The sequence below is a fragment of the Catharus ustulatus genome, chromosome 16 (genome assembly GCF_009819885.2).
Source record: "Catharus ustulatus isolate bCatUst1 chromosome 16, bCatUst1.pri.v2, whole genome shotgun sequence".
Taxonomy (NCBI): Eukaryota; Metazoa; Chordata; class Aves; order Passeriformes; family Turdidae; genus Catharus; species Catharus ustulatus.
Genome location: NC_046236.1, coordinates 13,541,531 through 13,559,342, shown reverse-complemented (window position 1 = coordinate 13,559,342; position 17,812 = coordinate 13,541,531). Strand labels below are relative to the sequence as shown.

The following is a 17,812-nucleotide window of genomic DNA, read 5'->3' as shown; positions in this document are numbered from 1 at the left end:
CCCTCGCTGCCCCCGCGGGAGCGCCGGGACCGGCGGCGCTGTGGGCAGCCCCGGGGCGGGGGCCTGGCGGGGGGGCGGTTCCGGTTCCGGGCGCCGCTCGGGCCGGGGGGGCCGTGCCGCCATCGCCGCGATGCCGAAAGGTGGTGGGGGCCGGGCCGGGCCGAGGGTTCCCCCGCGGGGAGCGGCGGCGGGGGGAAACGGGAGAGAGAGAGAGGAGGGGGCTGAGGGGGTGTGTGGGCCGCCCGGCCCCGGCGCGGGCAGGGCTCGTGTTCGCCCCCGGCTGTGAAGATGCCGCGGCGGGTCCGTTCTCGCCGCTCTCCGCGGCCTTGCGGGAGCCTGCGGGGATCCCTTTCCCCCTCACCGGCGGCCCCCGCGCTTGTGTTTGGGCTTGGGGGGGTCTCGGGTTCTCTTTCCCCCCACCGGGTTCCGAGGGTGCCTCGCCCCCTCCCCGCCCCTCGAGAGACGGCGCGTTCCCCCCGCCCTTCACCGAGCCGGGGCCCGTTCTGTGCCCCCTCCGCGGCAGCGCAGCAACCCCCGGGGGTGTGCGGGCCCCTGTGGGGCCGGGCTGGGCTCCATGTGCTCCCACTGGAACGGGAACCGCGGCCGGTTCCCCCGGGACGGGCAGTGGGGCTGTGGGAGCCCCGGGGGAGGTGGGTGCAGCCGCAGCGGGGGCTGGCGGGCCTGGGGGAGCCGAGCGGGCGCGGAGGGGCCCGGCCCGAGGGGTTCAGGGGCTCCACACGCGGCTGCTTTGATGTGGCTCCGGCAGCGCCGCGTTTTGGGTGTTCCGGAGCGGGCACCGACTTGCTCCTCGTGTGATTCAGGAGCGGGGATGAGGCTCTGCCGGGCTGTCACGGCTCTGCAGGATCCACCCAGAACCTTCTCCACATGCACCATCTGCATAATTGGCTCTTGCAAACCCCGGTCACACACCAGCCCTCCTCATTCCTCTTCCCTGCAGTTTGCTGCGCTTTATTTCATCAGCATTTCCCAGCCTTTAGCACCAAACCGATTCCTTTCTTGGATTTTATTTAACTGCTTCATTTTGGGTCCATTTGCACAGTGATAGGGAGATGGGGCTGAAGCTTTTACATGGTTTTTGTGAAGGCAAAGAACCTCATTTTTCATATTTAAATGCCATGTAATTTCAGGATTTCCTGCTCTTTATTTCATTGTACAGATTTAAATGTTTGATTCAAACCTTTTGCTTTTTGGGAGAAGTCCTTGGTCGTTTTCCCCCGAGTCAGTGGGAGTTGCTGGATTGTTGGCAGAAGAGTGGATTTTGGCACTCACTGTTAATATAAAAGGGAGGGGCAGTAACCAGCTACTAATAAATTTTTGCAGGAGTATTTCAGATTCATTTCCTTTTTTTTTTTCCCTAATACTTTGATTTTAAAAAGAAGAGATTCCATCAATATCATTCCATTCTCTTCCATCTAAACTCCTTAGTTAGGCTGTTTAAAGCTGAAGATGTGTGAACCTGGGCCTGCCTGGGCACCACTGGGCTTTGCTGCAGGTGAAGTCTGCAGGTGATTCTGTTTTAAACAGGTGGAAAAGAAGTGTTATTCCTGTTTTCAGGTGGGGAAACTGAGGCACAGGGCTGGTCAGTGGCAGGTGTTGGATGAATTCCCTGTGTCTGATGTGAGGTTTGATCTCCCTGTGGGAGCAGAGCCCCATCCCTGCACTGTGCTGAGTTCCCATGGGCTTCATTCTTCCATTTGCTTCTTTTTAGGCTTTTCATGTAAAATAATTTCTCTTTAGTTGCTTCACCCCCCCTTATCACCACTGTTTATTTGCAGTAATGAGCAGTTTGTGTTCCTTGGTCCTGAGCCCAGTGTGGGATTCTGGAGCAGCTGGATGAGGAGCCAGGCTGAGAGCACAGTTTGGTTATTTGGGGCTTGGTGTGTCACAGATGTCACTGTTGGTCCCTTTGGGGTGATGTCATGTGCTGGGCAGTGAGGTAATGTCTTCTCAGGAGCATTCCCATGGCAGATTTTCCAGAGGGTGTCAGTGTTCCCACGTGGGATGGCTGGGAGCAAACAGCAAACACCTGTCTGGCTGCACCAAAGCTTTCGGTTGTGCTTAGGGTTTGAGAGCTTCCCCAGCTGAATCCAGGGAGAAAAATTTGGTCTCTCTTTCCCATTTCTTTTGGAAAAATATCTCAGGGGTTTTTGTAAGGTTTCACAGGGGGGTTTGGGGCATTGTGAGAATTTGTGCTGAGCCAGGAGAATTGGTCAGAAGATGTTGGATCTCTACAGCTCCCGCAGCACACAGAGAGCAGTGGCAGATCTCCCAGGGATCCCACACCATGCCAAGGAGGGAGGGATGATTCCTCATCCCTCCCCATCACTGTGAGCTTCTCAGGGAGGATGAGAGACATCCAGAGTTTCCTGCTCCTTCCATGGAGCTTCTCTCAGTGGCAGAGAGCTGCCTTGCCAGAGTTGTTTGCTTTTTGCCAGTCTCTCTCACTCAGGGCTGTGGATTGGCTCTGTCCAACTTGCTTCCCAATTCTTTGGGGTGGAAGAACATAACCAGAGCAGTGGCCTGGGGGAAGCATTAATGGCTTCAGCAGTTCATTAATCAACAGAATTTGGAACTTGGGGCAGTGCCAACCACAGCAACTCCCCTTCTTGGTTCCTGGAGCTTATTTTTATTTTTCCTCATAAAGCAGTAAAACATGGAGACTCCTTTTAGTGGTACTTCAGCTCCCATTGTAATTCCCAAAGCTTTTCTCCAATTAGCTTCCTATTTTTTCCTGGCACAGTGGGAAGGGTTAAGGAGCCAAGTTGGAATGTTGGTTGTAACCACAGGAACACACTGTGATTCCTCCTGTGCAGGGAACTGGGATCTGCTGTGGGACTGTCCCTTGCCAGCCTGGGAAGGGAATTGGAGAGGCCACAAGCACAGGCAGGGAAGGGTGACATCAATAATCCCAATTCTCTCTGTGTTTCACCAAAAAACCTTGGAGCATTTCACCAGTTCAGTGGGGGGGTTTTGTTGCTTGGGGTCTATCAGAGAAGCTGTTTTGATTTATCCTATCTACACCTAAAATTCACAGAGTGCTGCAGGAGGAACAGACCTTTCTGGAAGTTACCAATAACCATTTGTTATTTTTATTATTTTGTGCAGGTAGAAAAGGAGGCCACAAAGGCCGAGCAAGGCAGTACACGAGTCCTGAGGAGATTGATGCCCAGCTCCAAGCAGAAAAGCAAAAGGCAAGGGTATGTTTACTCCTCTGTGTACTTTCTGTCCTAATTCCTGTCTTATCCAGCCTGGCTGTTCTCTGTTCTGGAGCAATGGCAGCTTAGCCAAGTGCTGCAGATCATTCCAGCACTGATCACAGTATGGATCCCAAATATCTCCAGCTAGGGAGACTCCAGGGTGTCACCCAGTCTGGTTCCTGAGGCTTACACAGCAGATCTTTTCTCTCATATTTCATCATTCCAGTTTCCAGTGTCAGCTCATTTGTTCTGCATCTTGGCTTTGGAGAACAAGGGCCACATTTTGACATGTTACTGTGTGTTGGAATTACTGTATTTGCCCTCTTCCGATTGTAGATTTATGGACCAAACTCCTTTGACTTCTTCCTGCACACGATTTTCTTTGCCTCTGACTTGTAGGGGGAGATAACAGAGTTTTGTGGTGTGGGGCCTCTTTTGGGTGTATTTCTGTGTCCCAGCACTGGACTGTAACAGCTCCCCCCACTTCCACCAGAACCTGACTCCTGTCATAAAAGCCTTGGCTGCTTTTTGGGGCTCTTTCTCTCTTTATTCCCAACTTATCACAGCTCTGGTGATACTCTTAAATATTTTTCTGTGACTCTCTGAAAGTGCTGCCTCAGCCCAAATACACAATTCCAGCTGAGGCCTCCCAGCACTGACCACAGGAGGATAATTACACCCTGTGTAGGAAATGCTGGTGAATACCTCTGAGATGACTCTCTCAAGCAGTTCTGAGCCATAGTGTTGAGTTCTTTTTAATGTTTTGCCCAGCTGGAACTCAAGATGATTGTTTGGTTTGCTGCTTAGCCACATATTCCAGCTTTGTGTTGGATTTCTTCTTCCAAAGTGTAACTCTTAGTTTCTGATTCCACCTTCTTGGTTTCATGCCATATTTCCACACTCTGAAACCACTTATGAGTCTCATCCTGTTTTCCAAAATAATTCCAACTCCTACTAATGTGATGTCATTCACAAACTGTGTAAGTGTTCTCTGCTTCCATGTTTGTAATAAAAATACTGGCTGGAAATGGAGCAGAAGAGCAGGACCCACTTGAAATGTGTGTCTTGTTTCACAGCAAACCAGGGAACTGCTCTTTGAGAAGGATTTCTTTTTTCTGATAATCCATATCACATAGTGGTGGTTATATCTAACACTGATTTATTAAGGAAAACTTAAAAAAGCCCCCCACAATTAACAAAATGACTCCTCTTGCTGTTCCTTGCTCATCCCCTTTGTGGGTTGCTTGATGAGAGATGTTGGTAATGTGAAACAAGCTGTTCACACCTATGCTACTTCTTCTTATGATTCAGAAATTAATTCCCAGGTTTGTGGCTGGAAGCTTAAAAGGCTGTAATTCCTTGGATGATAATTCTGGTTGATGGTTGTTCATTTTCTGTTTTTATTTATCCAGACCCAGGATGGGATCCAGCTCTAAGCTGCATCCATGTAGTGTCTGAGGTGGTGTGCACTGGAAACTCAAGCCAAAATTCTTCTGGAGAGCTTTCATTTGGGCAAAATAAAGTGCCAGTGGTGTCTTTTAGAGTAATTTTCCTGTTAGAGGGAGCAGCAGAGTTGTTTGGAGGGGATGCTGTTGCTGAGGAGGAGCTCTCATTCTGTGACAGCCACACCCCCTTGGTGCCACAAGGCCACAAGTGCTCAGAGTTGTCTCTCATCCCTCCAAAATCTTATTTGGGAGCTGGGTTTGGGATTTTTAGTGGCATCCATTTCCTCTAATTTCCTCTGATTTTGTAGGAAGAGGAAGAGCAAGAAGAAGGAGGGGAAGGAGCAACAGGGGACCCTAAAAAGGAGAAGAAATCTTTAGATTCGGATGAGAGTGATGAAGATGATGAGGATTATCAGGTACTGCATTCTCAGGGCACTTTGTGCACCTAATACTTGGGCTGGGGGGAAGATGCACACTCTGATTCTAGGCAGAGCTACCTAGAGTGCATTCTTTATTTTTTACAGAAGCCGAAAACTCACTTGACAGCATTTTGCCCTCAGAATGAAAACTTGTGAATATTTACAAATGAAATACAAAGGCAACAAGATTTTTTAAAAAGTCTGAAGGTGCCTTGATTCATAAATGGTTTTACTGGCTAGTAGTAAAATGTTGGTTTGTGCTTTTGGGGTGCTTTGCAGTGTGTTTGGGGAGCTCCTCAACCTCTGAGGTTCCTCCTCTTGTTGTTGACCCGCAGCAAAAGCGCAAAGGAGTGGAGGGGTTGATAGACATAGAGAACCCCAACCGTGTCATTCAGACAACCAAAAAGGTCACTCAGCTGGACCTGGATGGACCCAAGGAGCTCTCACGGCGAGAGAGGTGAGTTCCTGCTGCACCCTGGATTTCCAGGTGTTTCCCCTGCTCAGTGTCAGTGTTTCAGGGAGGCCCTGAGCAGCAAACTGGGCTCACTGTGCTTCAAAATGTGATTCCTTAGAAACTTCACAGGAGCTGTGTGTCCTCTGGGAGCAGCTGTGGCTCTCCTGGAGTCAGGCCTGGTGCTCTGACAGAAAGGGATTTAGGCCATTCCTTTTCTGAAGTTTTATGTCAGAATTCAGAACAGAAGTCCATTAACCAGAGGTCACCTTGGATCCACTTTAATCTGGCTTCAGAAGGTGTCCTGGTGACAGGTAGCAGTTTCCCAGATTCCAGGTACTGTGGTGAAATATTTATCTGGGCAGCTGAATAACTTGAAAACCAAAGTTTAATCTTCTGGTTTCATTTAGCCATGGTGAGGTTTGGAAGGGAAGGTTTAATCTTTTTTATTCAGGATAGATTGCTTCAGCAGAAGGACACCCTTGAGGGTAAGGCTGGGAAAAAGATGTCACAGTTCTTGTGGTGTGGGGCTAATTCATGTGACCTCCTTGTGTGTCTGTGTCCTTACTTAGCTGAAGGAGGGTAGAAGGAATCTCTCACCTCACCCCTGTTCAAACCCTGCCAACAGACAGAACCTGTGCTTGAAAAGTGATGAAGGGCCCCCAGTTTTGGGGTTTTTTTTCTGGCTGGAAAGCCCCACTCTTCCTGTTCCTGTGGGCTTGCCTGGATTTTCTGGTGACTGGTGTGTTTCCTTTGGGTAGAGAGGAAATAGAGAAGCAAAAGGCAAAAGAAAGATACATGAAAATGCACCTAGCTGGGAAAACAGAGCAAGCCAAGGCAGACCTTGCCCGATTAGCCATCATCCGGAAGCAAAGGGAAGAAGCTGCCAGAAAGAAGGAAGAAGAAAGAAAAGGTTAGAGAATAATTAATCATATTCTTCTACCTCTCCATGCAGTGCTGAGAGTCACACATCCCTCATCTGAGCCTGGGTGGTGTTGCTGAGTGTCATCAACTCTCCTCAGGCTCAAAGCCAGGCTCAGCTGTTTCCCTCTCATAAAGTTCTTGCTTTATAAACAAGAGCTTGGATGAGCAGGAAAAGAGAGGAGGGAACTGTCCTTGATACCCACCTTGTCCCCTGCCTCCAAGGCAGGGCTGCCTCCAGTTTGAGGGCTTGTGCTGGGTGATTTATCTGCTTTGCATGTGGGGATCTGAACTGCCAAGGGAGTGGACAGCACTCCTGCCAAGGGAGTTGACAGCACTCCTTCCCTTCCTGGAAGGTATGAACCAGCACTCTGAACGTGGCTGCCACACAGAAATTTGGGCATCAGGGTGATTTGTGGACACCTGGAGCTCTGCCTCTTACCTCTGAGAAACTGGTGGGAAGGGTGGGATTTTTTCCATTACCCAGCTAGCAGGATTCTGATTGCTGGCACTACCAAACCCACCCCCAGTCCCTGATCTGCCCCATGCAATGATCAAACTCTGTTGTTTTCCTCCCCAGCAAAAGACGAAGCGGCCATGGCAGGTAAAAGACTGCAGTCACTATCCCTTAACAAGTAAGCACAGGCCATGCAAGAGGAGGAAACACCAGGGAACTGTGCCTGGTCCTGCTGGCAGCTCTGCCGTGTCGCCTTCCATCGATGCCACGCAGGGCACCCTGCAGCATTGACCTCACCTCCACCTCCAAGAGACACTGATGCTGTGTTTGTCCTCATCCTGGCACAGATTTCCATTTGGGGTTAGGGGCAGCTGCTCTCTGCAGTGCAGAGCTGTGCTGGACAGCAATTCCCTGTAACAGTTTGGAAACATGAATGTTTTTGCTGTTTTTAGGATCAAGAACTCGTAGATGGTGGGAGGGGGGCAGGGGGGGAGGGAGCTGTGTGGGAGGGGAGGTGCTTCAAATACTAGATTGCAAGGAAATAGATTGTGGGGTCGTTTTGGGGTGGGGCATGGGGTGGGGAACTGACTTGGTTTGAAATCCCAAAGGATAATGTATCTGAGGAATCCAGTTGGCAAAGAGCCCATCAAATTTTGCTGCAGGGCGTTGCAGTATAAGCTGGGAGCCTGACTTCATGGACATCTGGAGTGCTGTTCCTTCCCAGATTCATCCCTCCTTTCTTGCAGCCAGTCTCCCCTTTTCCCTCCTCTTCATTTTATTTTTTCTCCTCCTTATTAGGGATAGTGCCAGTTTTTAACCACATCATCCTTTGTTTAAAGGAGAAAAACAAACAACATTTATTGTGTCAGATCCAGTTGGAAAAGTAAAAAAAAAAAAACCAAAAAGCAAAAAAAAAGAAAAAAAAACTTGATCAAGTTTAAAAACCACCAAGAGAACTTGTATATTTGGCTGATTAAACTGTAAGTTATCAGAACTGCTGTGGCCTTGTGTGTGTGGGAAGGGCACAGCTGGGGGGTCCTGGGGGAGGCACAGCTGCAGCTGGAGGCTGCTGGTTCTGGTGTGGAGTTTGGCTCTGGGTTCAGCAGCTCACACACAGCCTGCAGGGAAAAAGCTTTTCCTGCTGATTCTGATGGATGTCTTGCACAATCTGTTTACCACGGTGCAGGAAACAATAACCCTCAGGCCACTGTCTGGCCTAGTCCCCTGTCAGAAGGGCAGTCACCTCTCTGTCACCTCTCTGCTGTGCCCCAGGGGGGCTGGGAGTTCTGTTCAGGGACACCAGTGCTTCCCAGACTCGATTCCCAAAGGTTGGAGGAGATCCAGCCCCAGGGCTTGGAGCACTGGGAGAGGGGTTGCAGCTGTGGAGATGAAGGGTGACAAATGGGATTTGTTCCCTGTCACCCTGGCCAGGCCTGGCTGCAGGGACTTGGGCACAGAGCTGTGACACAGGACTGTGCCCCCAGGGAATGTCACAGCTGCTGGCTCAAACCACAGCTCAGACCAAGCCAAGATTGGGATAGGAAATATCCTCAGGGAGCTGTGGAAGGTGAGCAGGTGCTGCCAGGAGTGGTGCCTGTGCTGTCAGCTCCAAGAGGGAGGGACTGATGTGCTGGGGACAGCCAAGGGAAGTTTGGGTGATCCCAGGGAGCTGGAGGGGGCAGGACAGGGGGAGGTGTTGGGTGGATGCCTGAGATGGAGCAGGGTTGAGGTTTGAGACACCTGAAACAGGTGGAAAAATCTTCTCCAGGTAGCACCTCCCTCTAAGTGAGGGCTGGAGCAGAACTCCAATGTCACTGTCCCTCTGGCAGCCAGTGCTCCCCTCCCAGGCCCAGGATTAGTTGGGCAGCCCAAGGTCTCTGAGCTGGCTCCAGGTTTGGGAATTGCCCACCTGCTGGGACTTCACCAGGGAACTCAGAGAATGGGAAACCTGTGCTTCCCTGGCCACTTCCCTCCTCTGCCCTCCTTTTTCCCTAAGCCAAAAAAAAAAAAATTTATTTATCCAGGAAAATCCTTTATTTGCAATTTCTCCAAGCAATGTATGACCAGCATCAGGAAGGATGGTAACAAAAATAGTAAGAAAAATAAGAAAAATGGTTTTCTTTGTCTGGAAGCAGCCACCAGGGCTGGCTGGCAGCGGGGACAGGCACTGGTGGCATCATGGGTGGCAGGGGGTGGCAGAGGGCAGCAGGCAGGGGGCAGAGCAGGGACAGCTGGAAGCCGGGATGCCCTTCCTGGATGGCTCCTTCATTTGATCTTGAGATCCTTCAGCGCTGACTCCAGGCTCTGAAATGAAACAGGAGGGAGGGTGTTCATCACCTCTTTGCTTCCCAAAGAAACTGGAGGTGGCTGGGAGCTGAGAGGGAAGATGGTTCAATGCTGGGAGTCCATGGGGATTCCTTACCTTGACATCCCAGATGCTCATGCCCCCGTCCATCCCCGTGGTACAGAACTGGGAGCACTTGTCCTTCCCTCCTGTCAGCACTGAGATCTGGCTGTGGGTGCAAAGAGGGAGCAGGAATCAGCCCTTGGAGCTCTCTGGCAGCCAGGGCTGGGAGTGGGGCTGGACCCTTCATCCCCCCCACCAGGAAGGCACTGGGATAGACAGGGATGCTTGGGGATACCCAGGGATGCTCCAAGGATGCTCCAGGACCATCCCAGCTTTTGGGACTAGACCTGTCTGCCTCCCCTCCCCACATGCAAGGATGCTCTGGGGATACCCAGGGATGCTTGGGAATACCCTGGGAAGCTCAGGGACAGCCAGTGCTGTCACAGCTCGTGGTGCTGGAGCCTCAGTCTCTCCCTCCCACTTGCCTGGATGCTCAGGGACATTCTGGGGACATCCAAGAATTCTCCAGAGCTGTCCCAGCTCCTGGGCTGGACAGCAGCACACCCAGGGGATGCTCAGGGATCATCACCCCCAAGCCTGTCCCTCCCCAGCCCACACCTGATGCTGTTCTTGTGCAGGGTGTCCAGGGTGGCGTTGGCCGTGTCCGAGCTCGCCTTCTTGTCCAGGTTCTGGAAGCGCTCGCGGGCGGTGAGGCCACGCTGGGAGCTCTGCTTGGGGACATCCAGCTTCCCCCCAAAGGTCAGGGTGCCCTGGCTCTCCTCGTAGGTGAACAGCATGGGGCAGCAGTCGTGGCCCTGGGGAACAAACCTGGCCTGCTCAGCACCCTGCAGGCAGCTCCAGCCACAGCAGGCAGCCCGTGCCTCCCCCCAGACTCACCGCGGCCACCAGGCTGTTCTCGGTGATGAAGGTGACAGCCAGCAGGGGCAGCGTCTCGGTGCACAGGGAGGCAACGCTGCCAGGAGTGAACAACGAGCTGAGCTTCAGCCTCAGGGCTGAGACTGGCACAGCTCCTCCACCCCTGGTGATCTGGGGATGTTCCAGGGGTGTCCCAGCTCCTGGAGCTGAGCCCTCTATGTACCACACATGGGATACTCAGAGATGGGCAGAGATACTTCAGGGATGCTCAGGGATACCCAGGGCTGCTCCAGGGCTATTTCAGCTCCTGAGGCTGAGCCCCTCTACCTCCCCCACCCAAATATAGAGATGCTCAGGGGATACTACAGATGCTTAGAGATGCTCAGGGGATGCTCTAGGGCTGAACCCTTCCATCTCCCACACTCTGGGATTGCTCTTGGCCCAACCCATCCCAGATACCTCCATCCCCGTGTTGGTTTGGGGGTCAACCCCCCTGCTGCCACCCCCAGCACAGCCTCCCCTGTCCCCCCAGCCCCTCCTGTCCCCAGCCCTGCTTACGCCATCTTCTTGCCAGCATCAGCGAGGCACAGGGTGCTGTCATGGCTCACCCAGGCCACACGGGAGCCACTGGCTGAGAAGCAGATGCTGTGCACCCACCCACAGCTGCTGCTGGACTCGAACATCAGCTCCCCAAAGGGCATCTTGGAGCCCCAGGGTGTGGGGCTGGGCCTCTCCTCCACCTCCTTGATGTAGGCTGAGAAGATCCTGTGAGGGGGAAAACCGTGCCATGTGTCCCTGGATGCAGGACCTGTGCCACCTTCATTGCTGCCACCTTCATGAGGCCCCCCAGTCACCCAACCCCTGCTCCTCACCTGCACTTGAAGTCACAGGAGCCAGCAGCCAGGAGAACGTTGTTGGGGTGCCAGTCAAGGCTGAGCACTGTGGAGCGGATGGGCTTCTTGATGTGCTTGCAAACCCACCTGTGTGGAGAGGGGGTGGCAGCAGAGGGGCAGCACCACCATCCCCAGAGCCCCCCTGGGATTTTGGGGAGCTGCCCTGGGTCACCATCCTGCAGGAGCAGCTTGGGCGTGGGGAGTCCATCCCTCTGTTTTGCCATCTGTCTCCATCTCCAGATCCTCCAGTCTTTTATTTCCAATAAAACTCCCACCCATCCATCCCCCCTCTATTCCCCCAGGACAGACCCACCAGGGCTGTGCCAGAGCCTCACCAGTCGTTCTCCTGCTCAAAGTAGCAGATGGAGATGAGGCGGGAGCCGCTGCCCACAGCGAATTTGTTCTCCTTGGGGGACCACTTGACGCAGCGGGCGGCGCGGTTGATGCGCAGGATCACCAGGGTGGGCTTCCAGACGTTGCCCTTGAGGGTCCACACGTAGGCGTTGCGGTCGGTGCCGCACGTCACCAGCCGGTTGCTCTCAGGGGCCCAGTCGATGCCTGGAAGGGAGAGAGGGAGGATGGTGGCCCAGGGAGCCACAGGAATGGCAATGGGGAGGTGGCACTCAGGGCTGGGGGATGGCTGAAGGTTGTTCTGGGTGGTCTCTGCTCTGCAGTTCCCCACATCATCCATTCCCATCCTTCCCACCTCAAAGCATTCCGTGTTAACCCATCCCAGCCCATCCCTGTCATTCCATCCCATCCCTTCCCATGCCTCCCACCCCATTCCATTCCATCCCAACCCAAACCCATCTCTCCTATATATCCATCATCCATCCATCCCACATCATCCCAATCCATCTCACCCCGTTTCTCCCATCCATCCATGTCCCTTCCCACTCTCCCTCCCTCCCTCCTTCCCTCTACCTCATCCCACCTCATCCCTCTCCATCTCTCCCACCCATCCATCCCACCCCTGGCTGCCTTCAGCTGACACAAGCTGCTCCATTCTCATCCCCCTCTGCATAACCCCCATCCACTGGGTGCCAGTGCCACAAGGAGCTCTGGGACAGGCCCACCCCTCCTCCTCCATGTCCCTGTCCCCTCACCTGTCACCTGCCCGTTGTGCTCCTTCAGCTCGTGGACTTTGCTCCACTTGGCCCCGTCCTTGCGGTAGATGTGAACCTCGTGGTTGTTGGGGCACAGGGCGATCTCTGGGGGTGACAGTGGCCAGGGCAGAGCCCTCCCCAGGGTCACAACCAGCACCCACACACCCCTTCCTATCTCCAGCTCCCCACCAAGCCCCCCAGCCCTGGTCCTGCACTGCCCTGATGCTGCAAATTGTCCCTATGGGAAGGGAGAACCCCGCACCCCACAGCCCAGGGTCCTCCCATCCCTGCAGGGATGAGACAGGATGGGATGGGATGGGATGGGATGGGACGGGACGGCTGCGGGTGCACAGCTCCCAAATCCAGCCCCATCCCGCCCCGCCTGCCCGGCGGAGGCAGAGAAAGCCCTTTTTGTTCTCCCACGTCCCCCGGGCCGCGGTCGGGAAATGCCATCGCCCGTGAATCACCCGGCTCTGCCCCGTGCCCGACCCTTCCCGCCGGTGCCTCGGGGCCGGGCGCTGCGCTGGCACCGCTGTGCCGGGCTCTGTCACTGCAGGGGGACCGGGGACACGGGGGATGTGCTGTCCCAGCCCCCAGATCTGCTCCCCCAAACCCAGCCCAGCTCTGCCCAGAGCATCCCCCACCACGGAGGGATGTCCTTGGCAATTTCGGGTGCCCCGGGGGTACTCACGGGTGCGGTCCTTGTTCCAGGCGTGGCAGCTGATGGGCTCCAGCAGGAAGCTGTGGTAGGCCATGGCTCACGGGCTGGGGACAGGGAGAGACCCCCAGGCTGTCAGGACACGCTGCTGCAGCCACAGGGATGAGATCCCAGCTCCCATTCCACAGAATGATCCCTCCCACTGGGATCAGCCCCGTGTTGCTGCCCACCATGCCTCTCCTCTGCGGGGAGAGTTTTTTCCATTTCCCTGAATTTCTAAACCCTGCTGGCTGGATCTTTCTGGGCAGGAGCTGGCTGGGACACAGGGACCCTGGTGCCAGCAGCCCCATGTGCAGCCCTGGAGTCCCACCACGGGCAGCACCTCCTCTCTCCACCCCAACAGGGCCAGATCCACTCACTCCTTCACACCTCTCATTTAGGAAGAGCCAAAAACCCCTATGGAGGCACTTCCATCCCATCCATCTCAGCCCTCAGGACCAATCCCTTCTCCTGGCTGAACTCCCACATTCCTGCCGGTCCCCAGTTGTCATGGGATGGAGCAGTTTGTCCCAAAGGTGCCACGGGACTGGGAAGGGCTCCAGCAGCGTCACAGCCCCTTGGCCATCCTCAGGGATGTAGGGAAACACCTCGCCAGGGCGTGGCAGACCGGGGAATTACTCACAGCCTGCTCTCGGCTATTTTGGGAACTCCCTGAACACGTCCCGTTTTCTTTGGCAGCTAAAAACGTTACAGGGGAAGGAAAAAAGTCTCTCTTAGCAAAGCTCCATCCCTGGGCTGGGGAAAAGAAAATCTGAGGCGGTCCATGACCTGCCTTCTGCATGTGGAGAAATCCCAGTGAATCTCTGATTTCTTGATGCAGAGCCCTGCTGTCCCACACGCCCTGGCCAGGGACGTGGCCATGGATGAGGAGGCAGCTGCCCTCTCCAGCCCCACCGATCCCCCCGAGACACAGCACAGCGTGTCCCAAGGACGGTACAAAGCTGCTGCCACCAGCAGCTCCTCCCTCGAGCCCTGGGGATGGAGCAGCACCCCGAGGTGCTGTGATAAAATCATCAGCCACAGGGACACTGCTGTCGGCATGGCAAGAGATCAGGAGAAGGAAAAATGTGTGCGAAAGGGATTTGGCTGAAATGGGTACACGGCTGAAAGGGCTCCCTGGAGGAGGGATGGGAGGAAGGAAGGACACCCCGAGGTGCTTTCTGGCTTCAACACTAAGAAAACAGCAATACTTTTTCTTTTTCCAGGTGGTTTGGGAGCTCAGAGGCTTAAACCCCCCTTCCTGGGGTCCCTTGCTGAGCGCCATCCCGAAGGGATGAGTTCAGAGCCGTGCCAGGGACGGAAACCTTTGCCAGGCACGGCCAGGAGTGAGGGCTGCGAGAGCCTCGGCCGCTCCCTGCAGGGTGGGATTTGATTTCCCCCACAGCCCCTCCGCAGCCAGGTCCGGGAGTGACCCACGGGGGCTCGGCCGCCCCTTCCCCAGCCGGGAACAGCACCAGAGGAGCTGTGGTTACATCTCCCCAACCCCTCCCACAACCCAGGGGCTCTCGAGGGAGAAAAACGGGAATTTTCCGAAGGCCAGACAGGGCGGGATTGGGAGCTGGAACAGCTCCGTTATCTCCGCGGCCAGTCCAAGCAGTTCGGAAACATCCTCGGAGGAGATAACCAAAGCTTGGCAGAGCCGAGCGCCGGCGGCTCCTCCCAGTCCCGGGAGGAAGCGGCGCACCAGAGGAGCTGCACTTTGGGTTTTTACGAGCGTGGCGAGGTGGCCGGAGGAGGGTTTGCACCCAGTGAGGATCCTGCTGGGAGCTGCGAGCCCCTGAAATTCTCCCCTGCACCACCAAGATCCCAATTCCGACCCCAGGGAGCCCCTCTGCTCCCTGAAGGTGTCACCCCCGTGCTCCTGCCAGCCAGCTTGGGGACACCCGTCCTCACACCCCGGGGCTGGTGGGGGTGCCCCATGAGCCAGCCTGGCCCTGAGGGGACAGCCCCGGTCCCAGGGCAGAGGAGGGCGGCTCTGTCCCTCCTCTTCCTCGCCCCGGGCAAAGCGGGAAGCTGCTGATGCCGAGGAGGAGAGGGCAGATTGCGGCAGCTCTGCCTCTGCCGGCACCAACCCCGACGGGACCCCCCCCAGAAGGACTCTTGCCACCCCCCAGAGCTATCAGACCGCCGGCTAGAGAAAAAAAAAAAACCTCAAACTTGCTGCCAAAGCTGGGAGAAAACCCCCGAACACCCGAAAGCAGCGAGAGCGAAACTCGGAGGGGAAGGGGCTGCCTGCACCCCCCTGACCCAGCCCGGGGGATCCCCCGAGCCCTGGAGCGGGGTGTGAGCCCAGCAGCGGTGACAGCCACAGCCCCACAGCACAGCCCCAGGTCCTGGCAGGGTGGCAGAGCTGCCTGCCCGTCCTTACCTTGCCGGGCAGCGCGGGCAGGACGGGCTGGGCTCGGTTCCTGGACGGCGGGGCTCGTTCATGGACTCTGGGCAGTCAACACGAACGGAGCCCGGAGCGAGCGGCTGGAGCTGTGCCTGCCCCGCCGAGGCAGCCTGACTTCCCTTTTCCTCTCCGAGAAATGCAACCACTTCCTTACGTGGGCGTTGGGGGAGCGCAGAGCAGCTCTGCGGCCGCCCTGCCCCTGTGCCTGCGGGCCGGGCCGCTCCAGCCCCGCCGCACGTGGACGGACCCCGGCCCCGGGATGCTCCCGGCAGCTCGGTGGGACGGGGGGAACTCGCCCTGGGTGCTCCAGAGAAGGACACAGCCGGGAAAGCAGAAGGGAGGGATCCCCGCCGTCTCCCCCTGGCAGAGTGTTGCGCACCCCCGGCCCCCGATGCGTTTTGGAGGACTGGGGACTCCCCGATGTCTCTGCTGGCCCCCAGCAGGGAACAGCCGAGCCTGGAGCCCACCCGGGGCGAGACGCCCTCGGCATCGCCTCCCACGGCCGGGGAGATCCGCAGGACCCCGCGGAGCCTGGATCCGGCCGCCCTCGGCAGCAGCTGCTGCTGGTTCCTGCATCCCACAGAGCCCGGCGGGACCCGGGCCCAGGCTGGCTGCGGGCACCGTGCCTGTGTCCCCACGCACCAGACACCCAGCCCTCTGCTTTTATCACCTCCTGCTTCAGAGCAACTCATTTGTATCCCATTCCCGCCTGGATGCACTCACCCCTTCCCTCTCAGTGATTGTCGCAGCACTGGGACAGCAGCACGCTGGGGTTCTGTGCAGGGAGGGCAGGAGCTCTTCTCAGCTGCAGGATTTGGATAGAATATCCTGGAATTCAGGGATACAATAACCTGGCATTGGCTGAGCTGCAGAATCGATCCCCTGTAGGTAAAAGAGGGGCACAGAGCAGGCAGCCCCTGCTCCTGATCCTCATCCAGAGCTGGGGTTAATGTCCTGTGTGTTGCCGTGATCACAGGGACATCCCAGATGTCTCCCAGGCAGGGATGGGATTGAGCTGTGGGTCAGTTTTAACTTCTGCAGGAAGATTTGGGGTACATTTCCAAGGGAAGGGAGAGGACAGTGTGATCCCTGCTCTGTGCCTGCCATGCCCTTTACCCCTTTTTCCCCCAGGCTGCTTCTGCTTGGAGTGCCATGAGCTGCCTCCATGCTTGTGAACCCTGCTCTCCAAAGGCTCCACGGGGGGAAAATCTGGCTCTGTAAAAGTCAGGGATGGGGGCTCTGCCCTGCTGGGCCTCTGCCAGACCCCGTTCATGTTTGCCCAAACCCTTTACCTGCTTTTTCTTCCGTTTCTCAAGTGGGAAGATCCTCCTGCCCCCACAGCACGTCACATCCTCAAAGATGCTGTAGAGGAACTGTCCCACTGCACAGACACTGGGGACTTGGGGACACTTCTGGTGGGGTTTTCTCTGGGGTTGGGGCAGTGCAGACAATGAGCAGCAGCAATTCTGGGTTTGGGGAGTGCTGCAGGCAGGTTCCAGTCAGCATTCCCTGCTTCCCACCCATCCATCCCAGCCATGCTATCCCCCAGATCCCCTGACTGCAAGAAATAAAACACTCATTATTTGATGTTTAGAAGGGAGAGGAAATCGCAAAGCCAAGCCCGATTGCCAGGGGAGAAGGTGGGAGACACAAGGGAACCAGAGAAAGATCCAGCTCTGTGATGGAGAACAGGGGCTGCCACTCAGAGCTGATCTTCCACCCTCCCCTTTCACCCCCAGAGCTGAGAAACGAGCAGGGTATGAAACAACTCAGGTTCCAGAGGAAGTGGTAAATTTAGTCAGCGAGATTTTTTTAAAGACACTTCTGCATTTTTTGCAGAAATGATCATTTAAACTTTGCAAAGCAATGCCACGAGTCAGCTAATCCCACAGCAAGGCAGCAGCACAGGGAGGAGCTACACCCTGCAAATACATTGTGTGCAAATGCCTCCAGGAGCTCCTGGGGCTGGAGCTGAACTGCAAAAGGTTCCTGGGAACAAAAGATCAGGCACAGAAGCCAGACCACACTGACACCTCTGGCTGGAGCTTCATTTGCCCACCAGTTGTTATAAATACAGGATTTTACAGGCTGAGAGCTCAGCTCTAACAGGACACAATCCCAGAACCATTGAAGGTGGAAAAAACCTCCAAGGTTCATCAAGTCCAATCCCCAACCTTGCCAACCAGCTCAGAGCCCTGAGTGCCACGTCCAGCTGTTCCCTGAACACCTCCAGGGGTGGTGACTCCCCAGCCTTGAAGTTCCCAGACTTACCAAGTAGTTTGCTTTTAATTTGTCTTCCTCAGATGAGGCTCAGCAGATTTTTGGCTCACCTTCCACACAGAGCTTTCCATCCCGTCCCCTGGGCACTGCCCTGGGACCAGTCCCAAAGGCAACTACAAATAATTCTGGTCACTCACCTTAGGAAAAATGTGACCCACTGAGCAGATAACAAAAATGATATTCAGGTTAATTTGCTGTTGTTATAGATTAAATGCAAGGCAGACAGAATGAAGAGAAGTAGGATAAATTCATTCATCCTCCAAAATCATCACCTCAAGGGGAGAATTCC

The 17,812-nt window shown here is 55.3% G+C and overlaps 2 protein-coding genes across 3 annotated transcripts; one reads left to right on the top strand and one right to left on the bottom strand.

The window, feature by feature from the left end:
* Positions 1-73: 73 nt before the first annotated feature.
* Positions 74-7,905, top strand: PDAP1 (PDGFA associated protein 1). Its single transcript, XM_033074511.2, has 6 exons — positions 74-140; positions 3,127-3,218; positions 4,972-5,079; positions 5,418-5,539; positions 6,295-6,446; positions 7,035-7,905. The coding sequence occupies exons 1-6, from the start codon at positions 131-133 to the stop codon at positions 7,091-7,093; spliced, it is 543 nt and encodes a 180-aa protein (XP_032930402.1). The 5' UTR covers positions 74-130; the 3' UTR covers positions 7,094-7,905.
* Positions 7,906-8,938: 1,033 nt separating this feature from the next.
* On the bottom strand, positions 8,939-16,096 carry ARPC1B (actin related protein 2/3 complex subunit 1B). 2 transcript variants are annotated; one of them, XM_033074623.2, is made up of 10 exons: positions 15,967-16,096; positions 12,825-12,898; positions 12,134-12,238; positions 11,363-11,585; positions 11,007-11,114; positions 10,693-10,899; positions 10,156-10,231; positions 9,877-10,073; positions 9,334-9,424; positions 8,939-9,215 (listed from the first exon to the last, which is right to left on the bottom strand). In XM_033074623.2, the coding sequence occupies exons 2-10, from the start codon at positions 12,886-12,888 to the stop codon at positions 9,177-9,179; spliced, it is 1,110 nt and encodes a 369-aa protein (XP_032930514.1). In that variant the 5' UTR covers positions 12,889-12,898; positions 15,967-16,096; the 3' UTR covers positions 8,939-9,176. The 2 variants fall into 2 exon arrangements, with proteins under 2 accessions (XP_032930514.1, XP_032930513.1); XM_033074622.1 differs by lacking the exon at positions 15,967-16,096 and adding an exon at positions 15,220-15,376.
* Between the last annotated feature and the right edge of the window lie 1,716 nt (positions 16,097-17,812).

Bases quoted from the DNA above. Each gene is read 5' to 3' on its own strand.
- PDAP1 (XM_033074511.2), top strand. The intron at 3,219-4,971 runs GTATGTTTACTC...CTGATTTTGTAG, and splicing joins CAGAAAAGCAAAAGGCAAGG to GAAGAGGAAGAGCAAGAAGA. The intron at 5,540-6,294 runs GTGAGTTCCTGC...TCCTTTGGGTAG, and splicing joins GAGCTCTCACGGCGAGAGAG to AGAGGAAATAGAGAAGCAAA.
- ARPC1B (XM_033074623.2), bottom strand. From the start codon at position 12,888: ATGGCCTACCACAGCTTCCTGCTGGAGCCCATCAGCTGCCACGCCTGG. The intron at 11,115-11,362 runs GTGAGGCTCTGG...CTCTCCACACAG, and splicing joins TTTGAGCAGGAGAACGACTG to GTGGGTTTGCAAGCACATCA. The intron at 10,232-10,692 runs GTAAGCAGGGCT...CACTCCTGGCAG, and splicing joins GATGCTGGCAAGAAGATGGC to CGTTGCCTCCCTGTGCACCG.